We start from the raw sequence: 27,119 nt of genomic DNA on the forward strand, positions 1-27,119 counted from the left end.
CAAGCACAGAGATGAGTCCACTGTCCGAGGCCATAAGAAGATCATTTGTAACCTTCACTAATGCTGTTTCTGTACTATGATGAATTCTAAAACCTGACTGAAACTCTTCAAATAGACCATTCCTCTGCAGATGATCAGTTAGCTGTTTTACAACTACCCTTTCAAGAATTTTTGAGAGAAAAGGAAAAGGAATGGAGTAAGCGGTTGAAGGTGAGTGAGTGAGTGAAATTTCATGGTGCATACTGTCTTTTCCTTCATTGCTGTCATGCAGACTTAACTACACGAGGAAGCGTGTGTGCGTATGTGTGAGGTTTTGAAATGAACTGTGACCCATTTTACGTTAACATCCATAAGATCTTTTGTAAATTACTTCCAAGTCTACCAAATGTTGGTCACAGCATCTCAAACCTTGAATTTCTCTCACTCAGGGGTTGAAATTCTAAATTGTTTCCAGACAGCATGAATTTTGATCATACTGGCAATCATTTTATGAATCTCTTATCTAAATGCTAAGGAATAAAATTATAGTGGTGCCAAAGAAATTCTTTTTATGACTTAAATCTTGAAAAAACAAAACAAAACAGTGGCACTATACCTTTAAACAATAAGGTGTTCAGTTTTGACAAAGAATTGCACACAATTGAACTACTGTCCTCTCACCTTCCTCCCAGCTGAAGAAATATGATGTTAGGACAAACACAACTGAAAAACAAAATGGTGTTTTGGGATGTCCAAATCACATTTTAATCCAATCCTGTCCAAGTTCTTTATAATTAAACGTGATTAACATATTATGAAGCATTTATTTTCCTGGTTTGTGATGCCCAACTGTCAACATTATTGGTGCAAGAAATAATCGGACACCCAGTGGTGGCTTAATGTTGGGTGTAAAATGTGGTAAAAGTGGCTTTGAAGAACATTGTCAGCACTTCGGGAATTTTTGTACATGTTTAAAAATTCTGTGACATTCGGAAATTTTGTTATCTAAAACAGTGAATAGTCAGCCTTTGATTTGTGTAGAGCAGGGTTGAGGACCTCTTCACACATAGTGTGAATATGGTCGATTTGCACATAAAGTGCGCATGAAGCAAGAATCGTGTGCAAAACATGTAAAATCGTAGCTGCCTCGTACACCTGTTGCTACAACTATTTGCGCACACCAGCTGCTGAAAGACAGAGTGTGCACTGTGTGAGCCCATCGATCCCTCTCTTGGCAGGTGTCAACCAAATTCCAGGTGACACACACAAACATCTAACACCGCTCGTTTGGCACTTAGAAAATGTGTGGCCATTCGCACTATTAACACAACAACAGTCAGCAGACAATCATTCCTGAGCTGGCAGTGAAACCTGTCTAAGCGCCCCACGACTGTGAAGTTGCCTAGTGCACATGTGGCGTGTCAGAGTGTCGGCTCCCCCCCACCCCAACACATGTGTACAACCCCCTGGCAGGTGAGTCATCTCTCATCTGATCACAGAGTGACATCTTGGTCTGTGCGCTGAACGGACAGGGGGTGTGGCTGGCTGCTCACAGCTGTTGAGACATTGCCGGTCCTGGACATTACAGCTGCAGCACATGTCCCATGTTTTCACAGATACGTGTATGTGTGAAGGAGAAACAGGCTGTCAGTCTGTTTGGACACGTAGCAGGCGATCTCAATGTCACGTCTGACAGGACATGCGTGTCGGGCCATGAGGGCTGTGACCAGTGCGCCGCAGGACCAGGACAACCCAGCAGTATGACAAATACGCCATTTTCAGTCATATATCAGCAGAAATACACCATACCAAATGCCGTTTGGTCAGTAATCACAGTGCTTTTTTTTTTTTTTTTTTTAAGAAAATACGTTTATCTGCTTGTTGATTTTAGCCATTTCATGCTCCTGTTACAAGACAGTGATTGTAGTGCAGTTGTAAAGTTTCCATCTGGTAATCAGCGAGTGTGGGTTCAAATCCCGTGAGTGGCTTTTTTTTTTATTTAACCAGGGTTGTTTAACTGCGGGCTTCTGTATTGCGTCCCCTGTTATGTATTATTTATATCAACCCAGTGATATTCACTAATTAGACAGCTGGTTTTATTTAATTTTTCTCAATATCAGCGGCGCGATGTGGTGCACCTTGCCGCATGGAACACGCTGTGTTCCTGCTCAAAAGACACCATGGCATGCACTAACCGTCGCACTGGCATTGTGCATGCCTGCATGCCTGACCGCCAGTACGATGTTTCGTGGTGCGCTCATACGAGCTCTACCGCCATGAGTTGCACTGAATTGTACGTATTCGCACTATGTGTGAAGGGGCCCTAAGATTTAACAAAAGTAGGTGATCCACAGAAACCTCCATCTGATTCTCCTCTGCAACATTAATGCCATGTAAAACATGTTGCTCTCTTTAACAGAAGGCAGTTTTGGGATGTAAACAGACATGTTAGCTTTCTGGAAAAGTGTGAATAACATATGCTGACAAATACGTGTATAATGGGACTGGTATCTACTCAGGTGTGTACAGCACCGACCGGCAATACTCGGTAATCATTGGTTACACTTGTTTGTGAGTGGTTGTATAACTGTAAGAAATACATTTTTTTTTTGCCTGCCATTTTACTGCCAGGGAAAGTATTCACAGTGCTTCAAGCTACAACTTAGTAAAAGGCACATGGCAGCTCGCCTGGGGTTTGCCTAAAGGCACCTGAAGGACTCTCAGACCATGAGAAACAAAATTCTCTGGTCTGATGTGACAATGAAGCATGATGGTGGCAGCATCATGCTGTGGGAATGTTTTTCAGCAGCAGGAACTGGGAGACTAGTCAGGATTGAGGGAAAGATGAATGCAGCAATGTACAGAAAACCTGCTCCAGAGCACTCTTGACCTCAGACTGTGGCGACAGTTCATCTTTCAGCAGGACAATGACCCTAAGCACACAGCCAAGGAGTGGCTTCAGGACAACCCTGTGAATGTCCATGAGTGACCCAGCCAGAGCCCAGACCTGAATCAGATTGAACATGTCTGGAGAGATCTGAGAAAGGCTGTGCACTGACGCTCCCCATCCAACCTGATCGAGCTTGAGAGGTGCTGTAAAGAAGAATGGGCAAAACTGCCCAAAGATGCTTGTGGCATCATATTCAAGAAGACTTGAGGCTGCAATTGCTGCCAAAGGTGCAAGAAGGTATTGAGTAAAGGGTGTGAATGTACATGTACATGTGATTTGTTAGTTCTTTATTTTTAATAAATTTACAAAAAATTACAAAAACGTTTTTTCATGTTGTCATCATGGGGTGTCATTATGAGTAGAATTTTGAGGGAAAAAAAATTATTTACTCGATTTTGGAATAAGACTGTAACATAACAAAATGTGGAAAAAGTGAAGTGCTGTGAACAGTTTCCAGATGCACTGTATATTGGCAGCTACACTATATTCGCACGTTCACTAATTCTTAAAAAGACATCACAGTTACCACCTCCAATGGACAGACTCCTTCAATTATTTTGGAAATAATGATCTATAGCAGTTTAAAGCAGCCCACATTTGGCAAATTCACATTGTAAAAAAGGTCAAGTTACAACTCAGATACTCCCTAGATAATTTTTCAAAGGATCTCTTGCCTACCTGCATTCAGCGCCAAGTGCTTCTGAGCAAAAGTCAGAAAAGGGGCAGAGCTCGATGAGACTTCCAATTGCCTTGGCCTGGCCCAGAGTCAGTCCAAAGCAGACTGGTGTAACTCCAGACAAACATGGTGTTCACTTAAGGCAAAGTAGTCTTCAACTCTTGATATGTTGGGGTAACTCATTCCGTGCTTGTCATGAAAACTGCACACCAAATTGCAGTTGCGGTCAAGGGAGTCCAGCTGAGTGCCGCAAAAATTTGAAGTATGCAGCTCTTGATTTGTTTATTAAATGACAATGCATTTTGATGCTTCATTTTTCTTTACAGGATTTCTTTTTTCTCAGTGTGACAACTTGGTACTTTTCAAAGGAAAGAATTTGTCATGATCCATAATGCATTTATTTCCAATACATCCTTGAACCACTCAGCCATATTTATACATATTTTGCTCTCTATCAATGGTTGAAATTCTAAAATAAATAACACATAATTTAAATCCCATGTATTTGTTTTTTTTATTTCTGATTATTTTGAAATAATAAGTAAGGTTAGTCCTTACTGGCGTAAAGTGCCTTGATTTGACTTTCTCATGATCTGGTACTATATAAACATAATAATAAGTGAATAGTATATTGATGTGTATGTCTGTGTGTCGACATGTAGTAGTGAATTTATATTTATGTAAATATGACTGATTAGAATTGTTGGACTTGTACTAGCAGGGGTGGGCGCTAATGCTTCAGCCCACACCCTTTCGGACTCACTAGTTTTGTCTGTGTTTGTTTGTGGAATTGTTCATTTTTTTTCTATTTGAATATTTTGTGTGCCGAATTAAAAAACTTTGTCACTTTGTCAATAATCGAATGTTTGTAGGTCATTTTAACCATTTTTAAAAATCAAATTCAAAATCAAAGACGTACATATGAATTTATTTTTAGTAACCTCTCATGGCCCACCTGTAGTACCTCCACGGTCCATGTGTTGAAACCTCAGCACTCATAAGCAAAGACGGAAACATACAGTGGGAGGATAACCCTGAATGTACAAATCTCAGAATTAAAGCAGCACGTGGCGTGGTCTGTCGCTGTCATACCACCGGGGTTGTGATTAATGAAATGGTGTCTGCTGTGCTACACAAAGCATGAGCACATTTCCCACTGCTTACTGACCGAATGCACATTGGCCATCTCACTGCTGTACACCGACATCGCTGCAGAATACTTCAGACAAAGATGGACAACAGAGTGAATTGGTGTCAACACAGGCGGGGCTGAGATAAGAGGTGTAGTGTGAAGCAAAGGACAAAATAGTAGACAATGAAACAACGTTCATCTATGCCCATCTGCCAGTCAGCAGCTGGACTGCTGGATGCCCAGCTGAATGATTTCTCCCACTGCTATTCTGTTTCTTTCCATATGTCGATGTGGCATCCTGCAAGGCTGAAGAACATGAGGCTTAACGCTTTAAGATTCAGTGCCAATCTGGGCTGAATTCCCTCTCGATTTTCTCTGGACACCTGAAGGTACTGATGCCTTGTTACAGAAAAAGACAAACGAACAGTGCTGCACAGAGACAGATGAACGAGACAAAGCGCACATAAAAGTGGGTCAGTGATGACTGAGAGAAAAGAGAGACAGAGAGAAGCATTAAATGACATCAATTTCTAATGACAATATTTTTGAGAGAGAGACAGAAAATGAGATCGAAAGAAGTTTAAAAAGGCTAGGAGAGGATTCTAGCTCTTGTGGGCATTGGTTAAAGAGGCAACAATAACGTAACATTTTGCATTTCGCACAGAAAGACAGAAATGACTCCTGCATTGCAGACATAAATGCAATTACTGCAGAGTCCTAAAGACAGTAACCTGACGGAGTGAGATTCCATCCAAGTCTCTGAACACAAAGGCAACTGGAAGGTGGTTAACGCTGATGAATGGTCAGAAGATATTTAAGAAAGGTGAACTCAAAATGGCAACAATACCTGCAAGTGAGTCTATGCTAAAAAGAAGGCACCACTCCTTAGGGTGTTATCTCACTGGGTACGACTGGAGAGCAGTTGGAGATGTGAATTAGCAACCAAACACACGAGCAAGTGACAGTGTTGGTATCTCAAATAAAGTGGCCACTCGCAGCTGAAGACTAATGATGCATTTGCACACAAAGTGATCAGCTCTTATTATCCATCTGAACACACTGGAAATTCCTCCACTGTTCCCAATAATGGCAAAATACAATAATATAAATAATAAAATAATAATAAATAAAACTAAAAAAGCCTCCATCACACTCACTGATTTGCAGAATGATGTCCCTGCTGGATCTAGTGTCCAATCTTCCATGTCCAGTATATAATTAACTTGTTTTCTATACCTGCTTATTCCAATTAAGGGTCACAGTGGCTCTGAGATCCACGCACATTGATTGTTCATATGCTAGAACAGCCTTCTGTCCATGACAGCAATGTCCAGCAACATTTCAGGGGTTTGCCTCCTTTGATTTCATTTATTCAGCAATAATATTAAGTACTTTCAGGTGTTTTTTTTCACTCTAGGTCTCCACAGCATATTTGAGTTGGATCTGTATGTTGATTTGGCACAGATATGTCCTCCATTTTGGCTCTGATGGGCATACTATGACGAAGGGCTGTGAAATGAAAATAGTGAAATCTGAGGAAAATTTGCAGGTGATTTGGGGGAGTGCAGCCCTCCTGGAGCTGGGGTCTAGGGCCTGCGGGGCTCCAGAAACCAAATTAATTTTGTATCTGATACATTTTCAGGATCTCCTGGAGGAATAAATCTCAAAAGAAGTGCATATTTAAATGATCCTAGATTCAACCTTTCATTTGAACTGTCAATGATAATGTTGAAATAACAGAACATGACATGGAAGTCGGACCTGGAATGATTTTCCTTTTAATCATAAACCAAATTATGCTTTGGTTTTGCTCCCATTTTGTATGAGATGAACTCAAAGATCTAAAACTTTTTCCACATACACAATATCACCATTTCCCTCAAATATTGTTCACAAACCAGTCTAAATCTGTGATAGTGAGCACTTCTCCTTTGCTGAGATAATCCATCCCACCTCACAGGTGTGCCATATCAAGATGCTGATTAGACACCATGATTAGTGCACAGGTGTGCCTTAGACTGTCCACAATAAAAGGCCACTCTGAAAGGTGCAGTTTTGTTTTATTGGGGGGGGGGATACCAGTCAGTATCTGGTGTGACCACCATTTGCCTCATGCAGTGCAACACATCTCCTTCGCATAGAGTTGATCAGGTTGTCAATTGTGGCCTGTGGAATGTTGGTCCACTCCTCTTCAATGGCTGTGTGAAGTTGCTGGATATTGGCAGGAACTGGTACACGCTGTCGTATATGCCGGTCCAGAGCATCCCAAACATGCTCAATGGGTGACATGTCCGGTGAGTATGCAAGAACTGGGACATTTTCAGCTTCCAAGAATTGTGTACAGATCCTTGCAACATGGGGCCATGCATTATCCTGCTGCAACATGAGGTGATGTTCTTGGATGGCACAACAATGGGCCTCAGGATCTCGTCACGGTATCTCTGTGCATTCAAAATGCCATCAATAAAATGCACCTGTGTTCTTCGTCCATAACAGACGCCTGCCCATACCATAACCCCACCGCCACCATGGGCCACTCGATCCACAACACTGACATCAGAAAACCGCTCACCCACACGACGCCACACACGCTGTCTGCCATCTGCCCTGGACAGTGTGAACCGGGATTCATCCGTGAAGAGAACACCTCTCCAACGTGCCAAATGCCACTCAAGTCGGTTACGATGACGAACTGGAGTCAGGTCGAGACCCCGATGAGGACGACGAGCATGCAGATGAGCTTCCCTGAGACGTTTCTGACAGTTTGTGCAGAAATTCTTTGGTTATGCAAACCGATTGTTTCAGCAGCTGTCCGAGTGGCTGGTCTCAGACGATCCTGGAGGTAAACATGCTGGATGTGGAGGTCCTGGGCTGGTGTGGTTACACGTGGTCTGCGGTTGTGAGGCTGCTTGGATGTACTGCCAAATTCTCTGAAACGCCTTTGGAGACAGCTTATAGTAGAGAAATGAACATTCAATACACGAGCAACAGCTCTGGTTGACATTCCTGCTGTCAGCATGCCAATTGCACGCTCCCTCAAATCTTGCGACATCTGTGGCATTGTGCTGTGTGATAAAACTGCACCTTTCAGAGTGGCCTTTTATTGTGGGCAGTCTAAGGCACACCTGTGCACTAATCATGGTGTCTAATCAGCATCTTGGTATGGCACACCTGTGAGGTGGGATGGATTATCTCAGCAAAGGGGAAGTGCTCACTATCACAGATTTAGACTGGTTTGTGAACAATATTTGAGGGAAATGGTGATATTGTGTATGTGGAAAAGTTTTAGATCTTTGAGTTCATCTCATACAAAATGGGAGCAAAACCAAAAGTGTTGCGTTTATATTTTTGTTGCGTGTACATGAACTTCATGAAGACTGAAAAGACTGTTAAAGCATTTCAAAAACTACAGCTAAAGCTTTTATAATATTTTGAAAATCATGGTAAAATAACATACCTTATAGTAAAAAAATCACATATTCTTGGGTAAATTTCTGTAAGTCCATTCAAAGCGACGGTGTCTTTTTTCCAATGAAAGAAAGTCTACATTAATTAAAAAAAGTCACAGAATGTCTGAAATCCTGTTTGAACAAAACAGTGTTTATTTTCCAGAGACAAAAAAATTCCTATACCATGTTTCCTGAGAGCACAAGATGCACTTTGCTTTTTCCATTTCTTTTAGCTTTCGAATGTGTTAAATTCAAGCCAGCGCCAATTCCAAGGATTCTTGTCCTTATTAAACTTTTTCAAACTATGTTTCTCGCCATCTTCCCTCTGTACGACGTCACTCCATGACACAGACATGCTGCAAAATTCTTCTTTTAAAAACTTGATGGCTCTAAAGTATGCAATGTCCACATGCTACTTTTAGCTTCAGCTTCTTGGAGCAGGCACACAGCGTCGCCGTAGCAACCAACCAGTCCTGCTTACAACTGTCGTAACAGCCATGCTTTGAGTGAGCCAATTTTCTTTGCCAAACTCCACGGACACTGAACTGTATCTGTTATACAGATCATTGTCCACGGAGTTATAAAACTTGCACGATGTTAAAAAAAAGAACGCTTTGCGATAGGCATTTTAAAAACTCAGTGATGATCACGATTACACAGTACAACACTAACATGCCCCCCTCCTCCTCATGATGAAATCCGTGGAATTCCTCAGATCCACTGAGTTTTCACAGCCCTGTATGACATCACATTTCCACAGCACAGTAGAAAGATTTTCCCGGTTTAAAGACACGTACGCTGTTACTGAACTGAGCACTGTGTGCCTTTAATGAAAGCACGCGGTTATATTTCCTCAATGATCATGCGCTCCTCACAATGAGCATCAAAGAACTCCCACCGCACATCCTCAGGGGGAGGAGGGAGGGGAGCAGAGACAGACAGAATGAGAGGAAGAGAGAGAGCACTCCAGATAAGAAAAGAGCCTCAATTAAAAAAACAAAACAACAACAAAAACAAAAAAACCCCATTAAATCCAGAAGTCCTGATGTCCTGCAACTGTTGGCCAGGTTGGCAGCAGCTCGGCCATTTCCAGATGTGGCTGTTCCTCACCGATCATCTCTGCTATTTAAGAGTGCTCCCCCGCAGCTTGTACGTGTGCCCCAGCCCCTCCCTCCGCTCACCTCAGTTCTCTCATGAAGCTCTCATGTTAGGAGTCACAGCGAGTACATTCAGAGGGTTGGGCGACACCAGCGATGGCTCTGGGAGCACACTGGGAGGAGCCTTGTCACCTTGCCAACATTGAAAAATTGAAAATCCAGACGCGACGCCCTGCAAGTGAAGCGAGCGATCCAGCGGATGTCGTGCAAAATTAAGTGATATCCCTCGTAACTGCTATTCGCAGGTTGTTGCAGCCCATTGAGATAGGACCCGTAACAAGTGGCAGCTGAAAAATGTGCTGCAGAAAGTATCCATGTTTCCCTCTAACTTTTTCACATTTTCCTCATGCAAGTACATTTTTTATACATTATTTTCATTCTCTTGGATTTTTTTTGTAATATGATGTTTATTCTGTTCTTTAAAATAATTTACTTCTTATGGACAATGAAAGCCAACTGTTGAAGACTGAAATATCTCCTTTGCCTGAGCTGCATTTTTAATGAACTTAAAGCTAAACCATTCTTACCTTGAGAGGTTTGGGTGCATATGTATTTCTTGATCAAGGCATCTGTAGGTTGAGTGTAAAGGCTGAGAGCATATTTGAGGGACTTCAGGTCAGGACTCTTCTCAAGGAAATTTTTTTTCAGCCCATTTCCTCCAGCATGGAAGTATTGCTACAGAAGAAGAAAATATCAACCTAGTTTTAGAATTATTCAGGTTAATGTATCACTTAGTATCCATCATATACTATCTTGATACATATATGGTGCATGGTCTATACCACATAGTGCAAGTGCATTTGGTACATTTCTAACTCCACTGTGCTATTTACAGAATGCATAATCTGAGCACAAAGAGCAAAGGCAGGTATTTAGTCAATTAGTCATGGGCCCGGTTTCATAAAGCAGTCTAATCTTGTTTCGAGGACAAAACTCACTTTGTTGGTTGCACAAAGCGCTTAGTCCGCTAATGTTACATGTTACCTGACTAAAGTTTTCAGCATGGTACAGAAGTGGCTAATTGTATTTTTTTCAACAAAACTTCAGCGTCTTACCTCAAAAAAGGCGGCTATCATGTACCACCACTTGGTGGAGGAGGAAGGAAGGAGACCCTTGCAGTGGGAGCGGGTGTTTTGGGACCGTAATAATCAAGGTGAGATTTTTACAGATGCCTAGGTTGGGAGCACTTCTCCTCTGCTGCGGTGGACTCAGCCATGTTTGTAGGAGATGGACAAACCCGGAAGTAAAGAAAACTGTCACGCAACTAACCTGTAAACTAACCTTAGACTGCTTTATGAAACTGGGCCATGGTTTATTGGGATGTAACATGTCTGTCATCCCCTTTAAGAGTCTGATTTCTCGGAGTGAGTGAATCCCACCAAAGTTCCCTGACGTGAAGCAAGTGAAGTATTTGTATTTTTCTTGTTATATCCATTCGTACTTACTTTTTTCCAGTTTTACTGTGGGTTTAGTGAAGTTTTATTATGTACACATGCTGCCTGTATGTGTGTTCTAAAACTCCCTATAAAAAGCGTAGCTGTATATTCTTCAAATACACCTTGCAAAAATTCCAGAATACACTGCCAGACTGTCACACTACCTTGGTTACACCCATTTCAATCTTTTCTTCTGGGGTGTAAATGATAGCAGTGTTTGGTCTGCTGGTATGGACTGAAGAGATACCCTTTGTGTTGGCTGCTAGCTCCACAGCACTTCTATGGACACCGAATTGGTGGGATAGAACACCGTACATGTTGGAATGGCCAGGTCCTTCCGGGCTATGTGTGCTAGATTTTTGTTGATCTGTGATGCAGTTGTTGTGTGCTGCCTCATGATACCAATGCATCAACACTGCCCCTGACGACACCTTATTCAAAGACCACCAAGGTCCTCAGTACAATTTAATGAGCTGTCTCAGAGAAAATCATGCGGGGGTGGCTGGATGACCGACTCCGATTTTGATTAAATTTTCACCATATACCCTTCAAGTAGATTGATTTAGAATGGCAAGGTTAGTTTGTCCATCAGGCAAAATTTAGGTCAGTTCAAAATTTGATATGAAAATGGCCTCAGCTTGTGTTACATTAAAAATATAGTAAAAATGGCTAACTTTTACTTATCTGTTCTCAATTCTCGACGGGTAGACACAATAAGTGGGTGTGATTCCTCATACGGTTGCCAGTGACCTTCAAAAACCATTGTTTCGTTCTGTGGCATATTTCCATATATTTCTGTAATTGACACTTTTTAAATCCTACAGGTGAGCATTTTCAGGGCCAAATCTGGGTGAGCGGGAAATTTGAAATGTCTCATAAATGAGTCAATTTTCTGCTTATTTCAGCCAGTAAGATTTCCTATGTTTTCCAGTATGCAGAATCACTTTATACAGTTATTTTGGTGATTAGAGGTCAAGGTCATTGATAAAGGTCAAGGTCATTCTCAAATTTTACAATTTTTCACATATCTTTGGTGCTTAACAGGACATTTTAGCACCTGCAATGATAAAATTTAGTTTGTGACTACATCAATTGATAGAACATATTGTTAGCATAAAGTTAATTGTAATATGCACAGTTTAAAGTATCTTCGCATTCCGTGAGGTTATCAAATCGATCATTCTAAATGCAGAAGAAGTTGATGAAAAACATGTTAATTTTTTATACCAATATACATTTATTACAAAGAGGTATTTTCTCCACTCATACCATGATATGATTGAATTCCATGGAGTTATGGGGCAAAACCAGCAAAAATGGTGACAAAGGACAGTTTCAGTTTGTACAAAGGTCAAAATTAAAGTTCCTCCAATTTTAGTAAAAAGTGATGCAAAATATTGGTTACGCTAATAGGATGACTGTGACGGGGTGCTTGCAGCACTGCGTCCCTCTCTGCCTTGCATGCCCCTCCTTCTCTCTCCCTCTGTGCTCAGGGACCGTGTGATTACAGCGCACTGGTTCTCTGCTTGAATTCATATACACTTCCTCCCAGTTGTAGCGCGGTTGAGGGTGCACATTTTGGGTCTATATGTCAATATTTTTGGCTCTCAGCTATCCTTTGGGGGCTAAACTGAAGCACTTCCTGGTTGCGCTTTAAATAGCACATTGTGGCGCGCTTCAAGCGGTCAGCTGACCTCGGGCTGAACCATTCTTGTGTGTGTAGATCTGTTTGATTTGTTACATTTTGTTGTTTATTGTTGGGTACCAAAGATGGGTAAGGAATTTTTATTATTGTGATTGAGTTTTGGTTTGGCGTTATAGATTGTTTGGGCAGTGTTAAAAATATTCCCCTCTGATTATCTCGGTACGCCCAGGGGCGGGGCTTTGGGTATTTGGGGGGGTATTGATGCCAGGAGGAGAGATGGTGTTGGAGCTTTGGTCTTGATGCACTGGTGGTGCTGTTGTCCATACGGTGTCTGAGTATTTTTTGTTTGGAAATTGCTGGCCCTGAATAAAGTATATTGCTGGGAGAAGTCTTGGACTCAGCCATTATTATTATCTTTTTGAGCAGTTTGAGGAGAACCCCGTGACATATGGTGTCAGAAGTGGGATGGCGATGTCGAAGAAAACGTCGGTCCCAGCGGCATAAAATGGAGGAAGAGGAGGAGCTGGTAAATCATGGAGAAGCTGAGTCATTAGGTGAGCTCCTGGACCTAATGAAAACCTTTATGATAAGCCAGCAGACACGAGAGGAGGGATTCCTGGCTGGGTTTAAAGAACTCCGGGTGTGTTTGGCAGTAGCACAGCAGGACCAGCAAGCGCCCATGGATGAGCAGGAAGCAGCAATGTCTGTCCCGTTACCTGAGGGGGCTCAGTCGCCAACTGAGGAGTCTGGTCTAAGCCCACGGCTGACTCTGCCAACACCTGCTCCCCGGCGACGTCAAAGTCCCTCTATAGATCTACCCAGTGTTCATGTGAGGGGTGAAGAGGAACGCCCCAGGCCTGAGGTTCAACCCTATGGTGACCCTAAAATCCCTCAGTATGTGGCGGGAGAGGACATTGAAAACTACCTTCTTCACTTTGAGCGTATTGTTAAGACATGGGGGTGGCCGCAGGATGAGTGGGCCTGCCGTCTGGTGCCGTTACTTAGTGGTAAGGCACTGGAGGCCTATACGGCAATGGATGAGGACAGGGCCCACCTGTATCCTGACCTGAGGGCAGCGCTTCTGGCCAAGTTTGACATTTCGCTGGAGACGTATCGTCAGCAGTTCTGGTCCAGCCTGGTTCCACCTGGGGAAAACCCAACGGAGACGTACAATCGCCTGAAGGGACTCTATCGTCGATGGATCCGTCCTGAGCAGCACTCCAAGGAGCAGATCGGGGAACAGGTCATCCTGGAGCAGCTTCTGCGGGTCTTTCCAGCTGACATCTGTACCTGGGTGAAGGAGCACGAGCCTGTGGACGGACTAGCTGCGGCCAAGCTAGCACTGCAGTATATGAATGCGCGGAGGGGAGGCCCACCTGTACATCCCGGTGGACTTGGCCGTCAATCTATGGGGCAGCCCAGACAAGTATTCCGAACTAGCTACCAGCCACCAGCAGATCCGAGCCCGGCTCCTGGTCAACAAGGTGCCGGTATTTGACACAAGGGGACAAAGAGTGTTTTATTCTTGATAATGGCGTCCTTTATGCAGTGACTGATGGTGTCAAACGCCTTGTGGTTCCGGTGACCTGTCGACAGATGATTCTGCACTTGGCACACACCTTGCCCTGGGCTGGTCATTTAGGCCGTAATAAAACCTTTTTGCGCATAGCCTCCCGATTCTATTGGCCCTCCATCTACTTTGATGTGCAAATGTACTGTAAGACCTGTCCTATCTGCCAGAAAACCTCCCACGTACGCCAATCCGATCGAGCCTACCTCCGACCGATGCCGGTGATTTCCACACCATTTCGGCGTATAGCTATGGACGTTGTCGGTCTGTTAGTGAAGAGCAGCCGGGGCCATCAATACATCTTAGTGGTCTCAGACTATGCCACATGTTTCCCCGAGGCGTTTCCATTGCACACCGTCACTGCCCCTGCTGTGCTGCGTTGTCTTGTGCAGTTGTTTTCCAGGGTTGGTATTCCAGAGGAGATTGTGACAGATCAGCCCGGGGAAGACCGACCTGGTCGAGCATGCCATCCATTTGAAAGAGAGGGGTCCAATCCGCCAGCGGTCCTGCCGGGTGCCACAACATCTGGTGGGGAAGCTTCTGAAGGAAGTAGAGGAAATGCAGCGTCTGGGTGTGATCGAACCATCACTGTCCGAGGGGTACAGTCCAGTGGTCATCGTGGTAAAGAAGGATAGCTCGCTGCACATTTGCACTGACTTCCGAAAGCTCAACGCAGTGTCAGAGTTTGATACCTATCCAATGCCTCGCATTGACGACTTGCTGGAGAAGATTGGACGAGCCGGTTCATTACAACGTTGGACCTTTGCAAGGGCTATTGGCAGGTGCTGTTGGAAGTGTCCTGTCGCCCTTACACTGCTTTTCGGACACCTGCGGGCCTCTTCCAGTTTACTGTGATGCCCTTCGAGCTGCATGGAGCACCTGCCACCTTCCAGAGGCTAATGGACTGTGTCTTGCGTGGGTGTGAAGACTGCTGTGCGGCTTACTTGGATGATGTTGTCATCTTCAGTGCCAACTGGGAGGAGCACATGCGGCACTTGGAATGGGTCCTGAGCCGGATTCAAGAGGTGGGCCTGACGCTGAATCCAGCCAAGTGTGAGTGAGCCAAGGAGGAAGTTAAATACCTCGGCTATCGGCTGGGGCATGGTGAGGTCCGTCCCCAGCTGGACAAGGTGGAGGCGATCCGCAGTTGTCCACAGCCCTGCACAAAGAGGGAGGTGAGGTCCTTTCTGGGGCTGGCCGGCTGGTACAGGAGGTTTCTCCCGCAGTTTGCTTCCATCGCCGCTCCCCTGACCGCCCTCACTGCGAAGAATCAGAGGAATCCTGTCATTTGGAGTGAGGACTGCGAGACTGCTTTCCAGACCCTGAAGACTTGTCTGTGTACACCACCTGTCCTGCGGAGTCCCGATTTCAACCAGAGGTTTCTGGTCCAGACCGATGCATCGGCCCTTGGGATCGGAGCTGTCCTGGCTCAGGGTACTCCGGGAGAAGAGAAACCCATCTTGTATCTAAGCCGCAAGCTGCTGCCTCGGGAGACCATATATTCGACGGTGGAGAAGGAGGGCCTGGCTATCAAGTGGTCCCTGGAAAGCTTGCGATACTATCTGCTGGGAAGGGAGTTCGACCTGGAGACTGACCACCATGCTCTGACCTGGATGAATTCCATGAAAGATCACAACAGCCGTCTCACTCGGTGGTACCTGTCCCTGCAGCCGTTCCAGTTTCGAATCCGTCATCGGGCCGGCAGGAACAATGTGGTGGCTGATTATCTCTCCAGGTTGCCGCGCAGCGTCAACTTTGGAGAGGAGGAGATACTGTGACGGGGTGCTTGCAGCACCGCATCCCTCTCTGCTTTGCGTACCCCTCCTTCTCTCTCCCTCTGTGCTCAGGGACCGTGTGATTACAGCGATTCTCTGCTTGAATTCATATACACTTCCTCCCAGTTGTAGCGCGGTTGAGGGTGCACATTTTGGATCTATATGTCCATATTTTTGGGTATTGAATGTTGACAAACTCTCTTACCTGTTGTTGCGCAGCTCTCATCTATTCTTTAGGGCTAAACTGAAGCGCTTCCTGGTTGCGCTTTAAATAGAACATTGTGGTGCGCTTCAAGCGGTCAGCTGACCTTGGGCTGAACCATTCTTGTGTGTGTAGATTTGTTGTCTGATTTGTTACATTTTGTTGTTTATTGTTGGGTACCAAAGATGGGTAAGGAATTATTGTGATTGAGTTTTGGTCTGGCGTTATAGATTGTTTGGGCAGTGTTAAAAACATTCCCCTCTGATTATCTCTTGGTACGCCCAGGGGCGGGGCTTTGGGTATTGGGGGGGTATTGCTGCCAGGAGGAGAGATGGTGTTGGCGCTTTGGTCTTGATGCATAGGTGGTGCTGTTGTCCATATGGTGTCTGAGTATTTTTTTTTTTTGGAAATTGCTGGCCCTGAATAAAGTATATTGCTGGGAGAAATCTTGGACTCAGCTATTATTATTATTATCTTTTTGAGCAGTTTGAGGAGAACCCCGTGACAATAAATAAATGGAATAGTTTTGACAGTGTTGAATGTTTGGTCTCCAAAGTAAAGGTCAAACAAGGTCGACGTCCATTGGATTCGATGACATATGACATATGCTACCCCGTAACATGATAACTAAGAATGACAGATGGTGCAAACTACTCCTTTTAAAATGCTCTTAACTCAACCAATAATTTGCATCAATTTTTTTTCCAAAATTGTAGCAACTTTAACTTTTGACCCCTATACAAACCAAAACTGACCTTTGTCACCATTCTTGCTATTTTTTACCCCATAACTCCATGGAATTCAGTCATAGATAGTCCAAACTATTCCTTTTTGGAATCTTTATGATCAGGCAAATAATGTGGTATAGTTTTCAACATGATTGGAGCATTTTAAAAGTGTGACCCCTACCTGGCTGCCTATTGAAAATTCAGGTGGCTAATCAGTTATGTCAAGAGTAATGTCTAAGGCCTGGTTCACACGGCAGTATAATTAGATTGATCTTTGTATCACCATTTGCAGTATTCCGCTCTAAATATTCTCTTATCTGCTGCACTATATAGGATTCAAAACTGTCAATTATAGAAATATAAGGAGATATACCACAGAATAAACAGTGGTTTTGTAGGTCACTGCAGGCACCCCGCATGAGGACTCACACTCACTTTTTGTATCTACCCATCATGAATTGGGAACCGATATGTCAAAGTTGTGCATTTTTACTATATTTTAATGTAACATAATCTGAAGCCATTTTGACATCAAATATTGAACTGCCCAAAATTAAAGTAAAATTTTGCCTCATGGAAAAACTAACTTTGCCATTCCGAATCAATCTACTTGAAGGGTATATGGTGAAAATTTCATCAAAACTGGAGTCGGTCATCCAACCACCCCCGCATGATTTTCTCTGAGACAGCTCATTAAAGACAGTAACTAGAGAATATGTCATTCCCTCAGAAAAGGTCACTTTGCTCATTTACACTGCAATATGCCATGCTACAGACACTAAAAACATTTAGAAAAATATGTTTCCAAAATTCTGGTACACAGGGAACAGCAATACAGGTGTCGAGAACTGAGAACATTCCCTTTAAAAATCGGCTTTTTTACTATATATTTCAATGTAGAGATGGCAAGCGTGGCCAAAAGTGGATCATTTTTAAAATTGTCTAAAGTTGTTCAGCACATTTTATGAAGTGAAAAAATGTTATGGGTCCAAGTTTTTAAGATTGTTCTTCACTTCTGGAAAGTTTCATGGAAATCGGTGATGGTCATCCAGCCAAATTCTCTTTTTCTGTGCAGCAATGTGCAATGCTTTGTTTTTAAATTTAAATGTCCAAAAGCTGGTCACAGGATCCTGCAGAGGAAGAGCAACCACGACACAACCAGTGGCGCAAAGTCAAAGACAGCAGTAACAGCTCCTTGTGTACTTAATTACCATGCACATTATTTAAAACTGAAGTCTACGCGGGGATGCTTAATGCACATTTGTGCTACAAGGGCTGACAGTTCATGACTGAAAACTGCTTTATTTTAAACTTCTGTTGCCATCTGCATAGGGGTGTTTGAGTCTGAACAGATTTTATTCAGAAACGACATGCTGTTGAATGTCAGCAACAGCTAGGACAGCAGATAGGTAAAATTAAGTTCATTTTTTAGTTACTAAAGCATGAAATTTGGCACACATATTCTGAACTAAATAATGCTTATTTTGAAATATGGAGGTATCCTGGAGCTGACCTCTAATGACTGACAGAGGTCAATGAAGAATTACACGGGGGTAAAAATTTTAAAGTGTTCCAATCATATTGAAAGGTATACTGTATTATTTTTCTGATCATAATGATTCCAAAAAGGTATAGTGTAGACCAGGGGTAGGCAACCTGTTCCAGAAAGAGCCAAGAGGGTGCAGGTTTTCTTTGCAGCCACTGACTCCACCAGGTGATTTCACTGATTAACTGATTCCATCTGCTCAAAGTGATATTAATCAGTAAAATCACCTGGTGGAGTCAGTGGCTGCAAAGAAAACCTGCACCCTCATGGCTCTTTCTGGAACAGGTTGCCTACCCCTGGTGTAGACTATCCTTGACTAACAGTCCGGGATCTCCGTTGTCGTATTTTGTGCTTCATAATGCGTCACACATTTTCAATGGGTGACAGGTCTGGACTGCAGGTCGGCCACTCTAGTACTTGTACTCTTTTACTATGAAGCCACGCTGTTGTAACACGTGCAGAATGTGGCTTGGCATTGTCTTACTGAAATAAGCAGGGACGTCCCTGAAAAAGACGTTGCTTGGATGGCAGCATGTGTTGCTCCAAAACCTGGATGTACCTTTCAGCATTGATGGTGCCATCACAGATGTGTAAGCTGCCCATGTCATGGGCACTAACACACCCCCATACCATCACAGATGCTGGCTTTTGAACTTTGCGCTGGTAACAATCTGGATGGTCTTTTTCCTCTTTTGTCCGGAGGACACGATGTCCATGATTTCCAAAAACAATTTTAAATGTGGACTCATCAGACCACAGCACACTTTTCCACTTTGCGTCTGTCCATTTCAAATGAGCTCGCGCCCAGAGAAGGCGGCAGCATTTCTGGATGTTGTTGATGTATGGCTTTCACTTTGCATGGTACAGTTTTAACTTGCACTCGTAGATGTAGCGACGAACTGTGTTAACTGACAATGGTTTTCTGAAGTGTTCCTGAGCCCACGCGGTAAGATCCTTTACACAATGATGTTGGTTTTTAATCCAGTGCCGCCTGAGGGATTGAAGGTCACGGACATTCAATGTTGGTTTTCAGCCTTGCCGCTTATGTGTAGAAAGTTCTCTGAATGTTCTGATTATATTATGGACTGTAGATGATAGAATCCCTAAATTCCTTGCAATTGAACATTGAGAAACATTGTTCTTAAACTTGGACTATTTTTTCACACAATTGTTCACAAAGTGGTGATCCTCTCCCCATCTTTGCTTGTGAATGGCTGAGTCTTTTGGGGATGCTCCTTTTATACCCAATCATGACACTCACCTGTTTCCAATTAGGTGTTCTTTGAGCATTCATCAACGTTCACAGTCTTTTGTTGCCCCATCCCAGCTTTTTTGAAATGTGTTGCAGGCATCCACTTCAAAATGAGCAAATATTTGCACAAAAATAATAAAGTTTATCAGTTTGAACATTAAATCTCTTGTCTTTGTGGTGTACTCAACTGAATATAGATTGAAGAGGATTTGCAAATCATTGTATTCTGTTTTTATTTACATTTTACACAACGTCCCAACTTAATTGGAATTGGGGTTGTAAGTCTATCCGCGCACATGCAGTAATAATTAGTGGTTGCTGATGTATTTTATTGGTAATTATCCCTCTTTGTCTGCGATTCAGCAGGTGCATTTCTGCTGGAGGTTTAACAAGTCTCACAGTCACCGTATTTGTGAAACGCTGTGTGTTTTAAAAAAAAAAAACCCCAAAAAAACAAAAATTAAAAAACAAAACAGTCTGAGAGTCATAACCACAAGATTAATGATCAAAAAGCAGAAGAACAAGTGATGGACATCACCCTGCTGGGAGGAGCTTTTTTTCAGTGACTGTTCATCAGTGAGGCCGGTTGAACCTGACACAGACAGCCACACCAGTTGATAAGGGAGAGAGACAGCAGCTGGTGTTATTGAGCAGCAGAGGGGTCAAATCCAGCTTCAGAAAGTAAAATTCCAGCCACATATTTGTTTCATCTTCCCAAAAACCAGCTGATTATAATTACTTCAGCTCTTCAGGCAGGTGGATGAGCTAATTATTGAGATCACCTGTTTTAGGTGCACAGGTAGAAGCAACACATGAGAGGGTTTTTACTTTCTGAAGCTGGATTTGACACCTCTGTTGAGCAGACACACTCGCTTTTAGATATGTACAAATACCCAGTTTGAGCAACAGAGCTACTGCAAATTTTTCTGAGGTGAGTAAATAATCTAAAAATAAAACATGACGTTACTACATCGCTGAAGGTTTATCAGCTAACATTAGCCTAGCCTTTAGCTGCGGGATGTTGAATAAATTACTGTCAACCTGAATGAACGTTTTATATTCGTAAACTGTTTGATCTATTTTTATTTTTACCAAATAAAGCCACACAGATTTTAATGGTTACTGTTCTGACTCAAGCTCAATTTTAAATAACTTAGATTTTTTTTAATCCTAATGTTAACTACGTAGTAATCAGCCAAAACAGCACAGCACTGTTTTGTGTTGCTTTATATTTTATGAAACAAATTTCTTGACTTGTCCCACATCAGGAACATAAATACAGATGCATTGCAAAAACCTCCAGTGATGGAGCTGAACACCAAAACCTGAAGTCCAGAAGGAAGAAGAGAACATGTCTGTTCTTCAAAGTGTGAGGAAAGTGTCTCCAAAAACTCCACCAAGAGGGTGAAGCTGCAGGGGAGACCTTCATCTGGTTAAACGCCCTGGTTGTCCAGGAGACCTGTCATCTCTAAAAACTATGGAGCTGTATATAAGAACTAGAGAGCGCAGTCCCATTGTTGCACACTAAACGAAAACGTCCCTTCATGGACAGCGACATGACGTCTCCTAACCGGACAAAATATTGATGAAGTACCCGGATGTTAATGCATTTTCAATGGAGATTCACGACTGAACACAGAAAAATGCTTGTAAAATACGTGTTAAAATGCCATTTTGACCTGGATATCGAGCCAGTAAAATTAATTTACATTAAATTATGTCAGGAAAGTATTAAACTTACTCTGAGACCCACACATTCCCAAATCTTAGTGTTGAAAGTTATACGGATCTGCGCTGTTAAGCTACGCTGCTAGGCTGAGCTGCTGCTGTGTTCAACGCAGCGCAGCTCCTTAAACCATTATAATACATTTACAGTGAGGAAAATAAGTATTTGAACACCCTGAGATTTTGCAAGTTCTCCCACTTAGAAATCATAGAGGGGTCTGAAATTTTCATCTTAGGTGCATGTCCACTGTGAGAGACATAATCAAAAAAAAAAAAAAAAAATCCGGAAATCACAATTTATGATTTTTTTTTTAACAATTTATTTGTATGTTACTGCTGCAAATAAGTATTTGAACACCTACCAACCAGCAAGAATTCTGGCTTTCACAGACCTGTTAATTTTTATTTAAGAAGCCCTCTTATTCTGCACTCTTTACCTGTTTACACCTGTTCACACACTCAATCAATCACACTCCAACCTGTCCACCATAGCCAAGATCAAAGAGCTGTCTAAGGACACCAGGGACAAAACTGTAGACCTGCACAAAGCTGGGATGGACGACAGGACAACAGGAAAGCAGCTTGGTAGAAGACAACAACTGTTATGATTATTTATTAGAAAGTGGAAGAAACACAAGATGACTGTCGATCTCCCTCGGTCTGGGATTCCATGCAAGATCTCACTTTGTGGGGTAAGGATGAGTCTGAGAAAGCTCAGAACTACACAGAAGGAACTGGTCAATGACCTGAAGAGAGCTGGGACCACAGTCACAAAGATTACATTAGTAACACATGATGCTGTCATGGTTTAAAATCCTGCAGGGCAGCAAGGTCCCCCTGCTCAAGCCAGCCCATGTCCAGGCCCGTTTGAAGTTCACCAGTGACCATCTGGATGATCCAGAGGAGGCATGGGAGAAGGTTATGTGGTCCGATGAGACCAGAATAGAGCTTTTTGGAATCAACTCCACTTACCATGTTTAGAGGATGAGAACAACCCCAAGAAAACCATCCCAACCGTGAAGCATGGGGGTGGAAACATCATACTCTGGGGGTGCTTTTCTGCAAAGGGGACAGGACGACTGCACCATATTAAAGGGAGGATGGATGGGGTCATGTATTGCGAGATTTTGGCAAACAACCTCCTTCCCTCAGTAAGAGCATTGAAGATGGGTCATGGCTGGGTCTTCCAGCACGACAAATGACCCCAAACACACAGCCAGGGCAACTAAGGAGGGGCTCCGTAAGAAGCATTTCAAGGTCCTGGAGTGGCCTGGCCAGTCTCCAGACCTGAACTCAATAGAAAATCTTTGGAGGCAGCTGAAACTCCAAACCTGAAAGATCTAGAGAAGATCTGTATGGATGACTGAACCAAAATCCCTGCTGCAGTGTGTGCAAACCTGGTGAAAAACTGCAGGAAACGTTTGACCTCTGTAATTGCAAACAAAGGCAATGGAAAATATCAACTAGATATAAGTGAAGAGATAAGGGTCCATGTCATCGGGCGACACAGGTGCGGCAGGAAACATACAGCTGTTTATCATCCAAATATCATGGACAAAGTGACAAGAATAACCAAAACCACTTACTTGTGGAAGGAAATATTGTCTCCCTTGTTCCTCCGTTTGTGGCTTTGCCAACATGCGCAGCTTTCTGGCATATTCCACCTGTTTCTTGACGAGACTAAGTGAACGTAAATCACTAACTTGCCCGAAATTAAAATGGCGATCACGCCTCCTTGTTGGCACATGGCTCAGCGCGACTGCGCTCTCCAGTTCTTATATACAGCTCCATGCTAAAAACACACACCTGTTGCTATGCTTCTAAATAAAGCAAATATTTAATTATGTGAAAATCTCTTTCCGTTTATATTTTAACATTAAATGAATGAATCATTGAACACGTCCATGAAGTCAAAATTCAGTCAAAAAAAACATTTGCACAGGCAGACGTCTGCCCCAACTGTGCACAATTTCAAAGCATTCACAATCACTAGTATAGTCAAATTCATATTTTATTAATTACTCTGTCCTGATTACATTAAAATCAATCAAGTAGTCAAAGAGGACACAATTTAATGTTGAAATGAGTAAATACAAAAATTATTTCATCATGAGGGTTATGCCACATTGAGAAATCCTAATTAACAGACACACTGCAGTCATTGTTAAATCATCTCTGTTGTGTTTATAATAAATATTTATATTTATTTACAGTGTCTTTTTTCCTGGTTGAAATGCAGATATGAATGAATGAAGGAATCTACCAGAGTTAAAAATGTACACATTACTTTTCATGTTATTTTATTTGTCTAAAAATAAATGCCCAAGGTTCCTTGTAATGTTAATCAAGAAATCATCTCATGTGAAGCAAAAACAACAGATAAGTTAAGGTTTTAATTTACAGATGAACATCAAAGTTTTCTAAAGAACCTCTTTTTCTTTTAAAAAAAAAAAACTATTTTAATTACAAGTTTTTTAATGTAAAAAACTTTTTTGATTTCAAAATGTACAGCAATCATAAATTAATCTTGAAGTAAAAAATACATTTGTAAGGATTTTCTTTAGAAAACTGCTGTGTACAACCCCTGGCAATAATTATGGAATCACCAGCCTCGGAGGATGTTCATTCAGTTGTTTAATTTTGTAGAAAAAAAGCAGATCACAGACATGACACAAAACTAAAGTCATTTCAAATGGCAACTTTCTGGCTTTAAGAAACACTATAAGAAATCAGGAAAAATAATTGTGGCAGTCAGTAACGGTTACTTTTTTAGACCAAGCAGAGGGAAAAAAATATGGACGCACTCAATTCTGAGGAATAAATTATGGAATCACCCTGTATCCCCAAAACTAACACCTGCATCAAATCAGATCTGCTCGTTAGTCTGCATCTAAAAAGGAGTGATCACACCTTGGAGAGCTGTTGCACCAAGTGGACTGACATGAATCATGGCTCCAACACGAGAGATATCAATTGAAACAAAGAAGAGGATTATCAAACTCTTAAAAGAGGGTAAATCATCACTTAATGTTGCAAAAGATGTTGGTTGTTCACAGTCAGCTGTGTCTAAACTCTGGACCAAATACAAACAACATGGGAAGGTTGTTAAAGGCAAACATACTGGTAGACCAAGGAAGACATCAAAGCGTCAAGACAGAAAACTTAAAGCAATATGTCTCAAAAATCGAAAATGCACAACAAAACAAATGAGGAACGAATGGGAGGAAACTGGAGTCAACGTCTGTGACCGAACTGTAAGAAACCGCTTAAAGGAAATGGGATTTACATACAGAAAAGCTCAACGAAAGCCATTATTAACACCTAAACAGAAAAAAAACAAGGTTACAATGGGCTAAGGAAAAGCAATCGTGGACTGTGTATGACTGGATGAAAGTCATATTCAGTGATAAATCTCGAATCTGCATTGGGCAAGGTGATGATGCTGGAACTTTTGTTTGGTGCCGTTCCAGTGAGATTTATAAAGATAACTGCCTGAAGAGAACATGTAAATTTCCACAGTCATTGATGATATGGGGCTGCATGTCAGGTAAAGGCACTGGGGAGATGGCTGTCATTACATCATCAATAAATGCACAAGTTTACGTTGATATTTGGGACACTTTTCTTATCCCATCAGTTGAAAGGATGTTTGGGGATGATATCATTTTTCAAGATGATAATGCATCTTGCCATAGAGCAAAAACTGTGAAAACATTCCTTGCAAAAAGACACATAGGGTCAATGTCATGGCCTGCAAATAGTCAGGATCTTAATCCAATTGAAAATCTTTGGTGGAAGTTGAAGAAAATGGTCCATAACAAGGCTCCAACCTGCAAACCTGATCTGACAACAGCAATCAGAGAAAGTTGGAGCCAGATTGATGAAGAGTACTGTTTGTCACTCATTAAGTCCATGCCTCAGAGACTGCAAGCTGTTATAAAAGCCAGAGGTGGTGCAACAAAATACTAGTGATGTGTTAGAGCGTTCTTTTGTTTTTCATGATTCCATAATTTTTTCCTCAGAATTGAGTGAGTCCATATTTTTTTCCCTCTGCTTGGTCTAAAAAAGTAACCGTTACTGACTGCCACAATTTTTTTTCTTGATTTCTTATAGTGTTTCTTAAAGCCAGAAAGTTGCCATTTGAAATGACTTTAGTTTTGTGTCATGTTTGTGATCTGCTTTTTTTCTACAAAATTAAACAACTGAATGAACATCCTCCGAGGCCGGTGATTCCATAATTTTTGCCAGGGGTTGCATAAACTGGTAGTTCTGATGTTCCTCCATGTTCCTTCCTTCCATGTTTTGACCTGATACCTAGTTTCTTTTGGCTTTAAAGTAAGCTGTAACAACGATCAAAATCTTAATTCACAAAATTTGGCCTACAAAACGCAGGAAATAATGTCTCAGTGGGTTATGAATTTCAAAATTGTCTGGGGGGAGGAGAGGGGTGGTTGCCCCCAGACTACTGCCCCCACAATACTCGCGCCTGCAGCACTTGCTATGCTGTGAAGAAATCCTGGTGAGAACCCTGAAATGTTTAAAGTGAGTCAGTCTCTGAAAATACAACCCCTGGCAAAAATTATGGAATCACCGGCCTCGGAGGATGTTCATTCAGTTGTTTAATTTTGTAGAAAAATGCAGATCACAGACATGACACAAAACTAAAGTCATTTCAAATAGCAACTTTCTGGCTTTAAGAAACACTATAAGAAATCAGGAAAAAAAATTGTGGCAGTCAGTAACGGTTACTTTTTTAGACCAAGCAGAGGGAAAAAATATGGAATCACTCAATTCTGAGGAAAAAATTATGGAATCATGAAAAACAAAAGAACGCTCCAACACATCACTAGTATTTTGTTGCACCACCTCTGGCTTTTATAACAGCTTGCAGTCTCTGTTGCATGGACTTAATGAGTGACAAACAGTACTTTTCATCAATCTGGCTCTTCAGGCAGTCATCTTTATAAATCTCATTGGAACGGTACCAAACAAAAGTTCCAGCATCATCACCTTGCCCAATGCAGATTCGAGATTCATCACTGAATATGACGTTCATCCAGTCATCCACAGTCCACGATTGCTTGTAACCTTGTTTTTTCTGTTTAGGTGTTAATGATGGCTTTTCTGTATGTAAATCCCATTTCCTTTAGGCGGTTTCTTACAGTTCGGTCACAGACGTTGACTCCAGTTTCCTCCCATTTGTTCCTCATTTGTTTTGTTGTGCATTTTCAATTTTTGAGACATATTGCTTTAAGTTTTCTGTCTTGACGCTTTGATGTCTTCCTTGGTCTACCAGTATGTTTGCCTTTAACAACCTTCCCATGTTGTTTGTATTTTGGTCCAGAGTTTAGACACAGATGACTGTGAACAACCAACATCTTTTGCAACATTGCGTGATGATTTACCCTCTTTTAAGAGTTTAATAATCCTGTCCTTTGTTTCAATTGACATCTCTCATGTTGGAGCCATGATTCATGTCAGTCCACTTGGTGCAACAGCTCTCCAAGGTGTGATCGCTCCTTTTTAGATGCAGACTAACGAGCAGATCTGATTTGATGCAGGTGTTAGTTTTGCGGATGAAAATTTACAGGGTGATTCCATAATTTATTCCTCAGAATTGAGTGATTCCATATTTTTTTCCCTCTGCTTGGTCTAAAAAAGTAACCATTACTGACTGCCACAATTATTTTTCCTGATTTCTTATAGTGTATCACACTGAAGATATGGGGAGGTGATGGTCAAGTGGGCTAGTGACCACAGGATCCTCGGTTCAAATCTGCGTCAGAAAATCATTCAGGGGCCTTGGCCCAGTGGAGCAACCGCCTTGCAATGTCACCACCTTGATGTTTGTGTGTGGGTGACGGTGAGAATCACTGTCAAGCAGTTTGACCATCAAA

The 27,119-nt window shown here is 42.2% G+C and overlaps 1 protein-coding gene across 1 annotated transcript in view; it reads right to left on the reverse strand.

The window, feature by feature from the left end:
* The window catches only part of LOC117524952 (protein unc-13 homolog C-like), a 495,429-nt gene that overhangs the window by 18,238 nt on the left and 450,072 nt on the right, over positions 1–27,119 (reverse strand). Inside the window, 1 exon segment of the mRNA XM_034186767.1 lies at positions 9,871–10,018. Coding sequence (XP_034042658.1) covers positions 9,871–10,018 — 148 coding nt within the window.

Source organism: Thalassophryne amazonica, chromosome 2 (genome assembly GCF_902500255.1).
Source record: "Thalassophryne amazonica chromosome 2, fThaAma1.1, whole genome shotgun sequence".
Classification (NCBI taxonomy): domain Eukaryota; kingdom Metazoa; phylum Chordata; class Actinopteri; order Batrachoidiformes; family Batrachoididae; genus Thalassophryne; species Thalassophryne amazonica.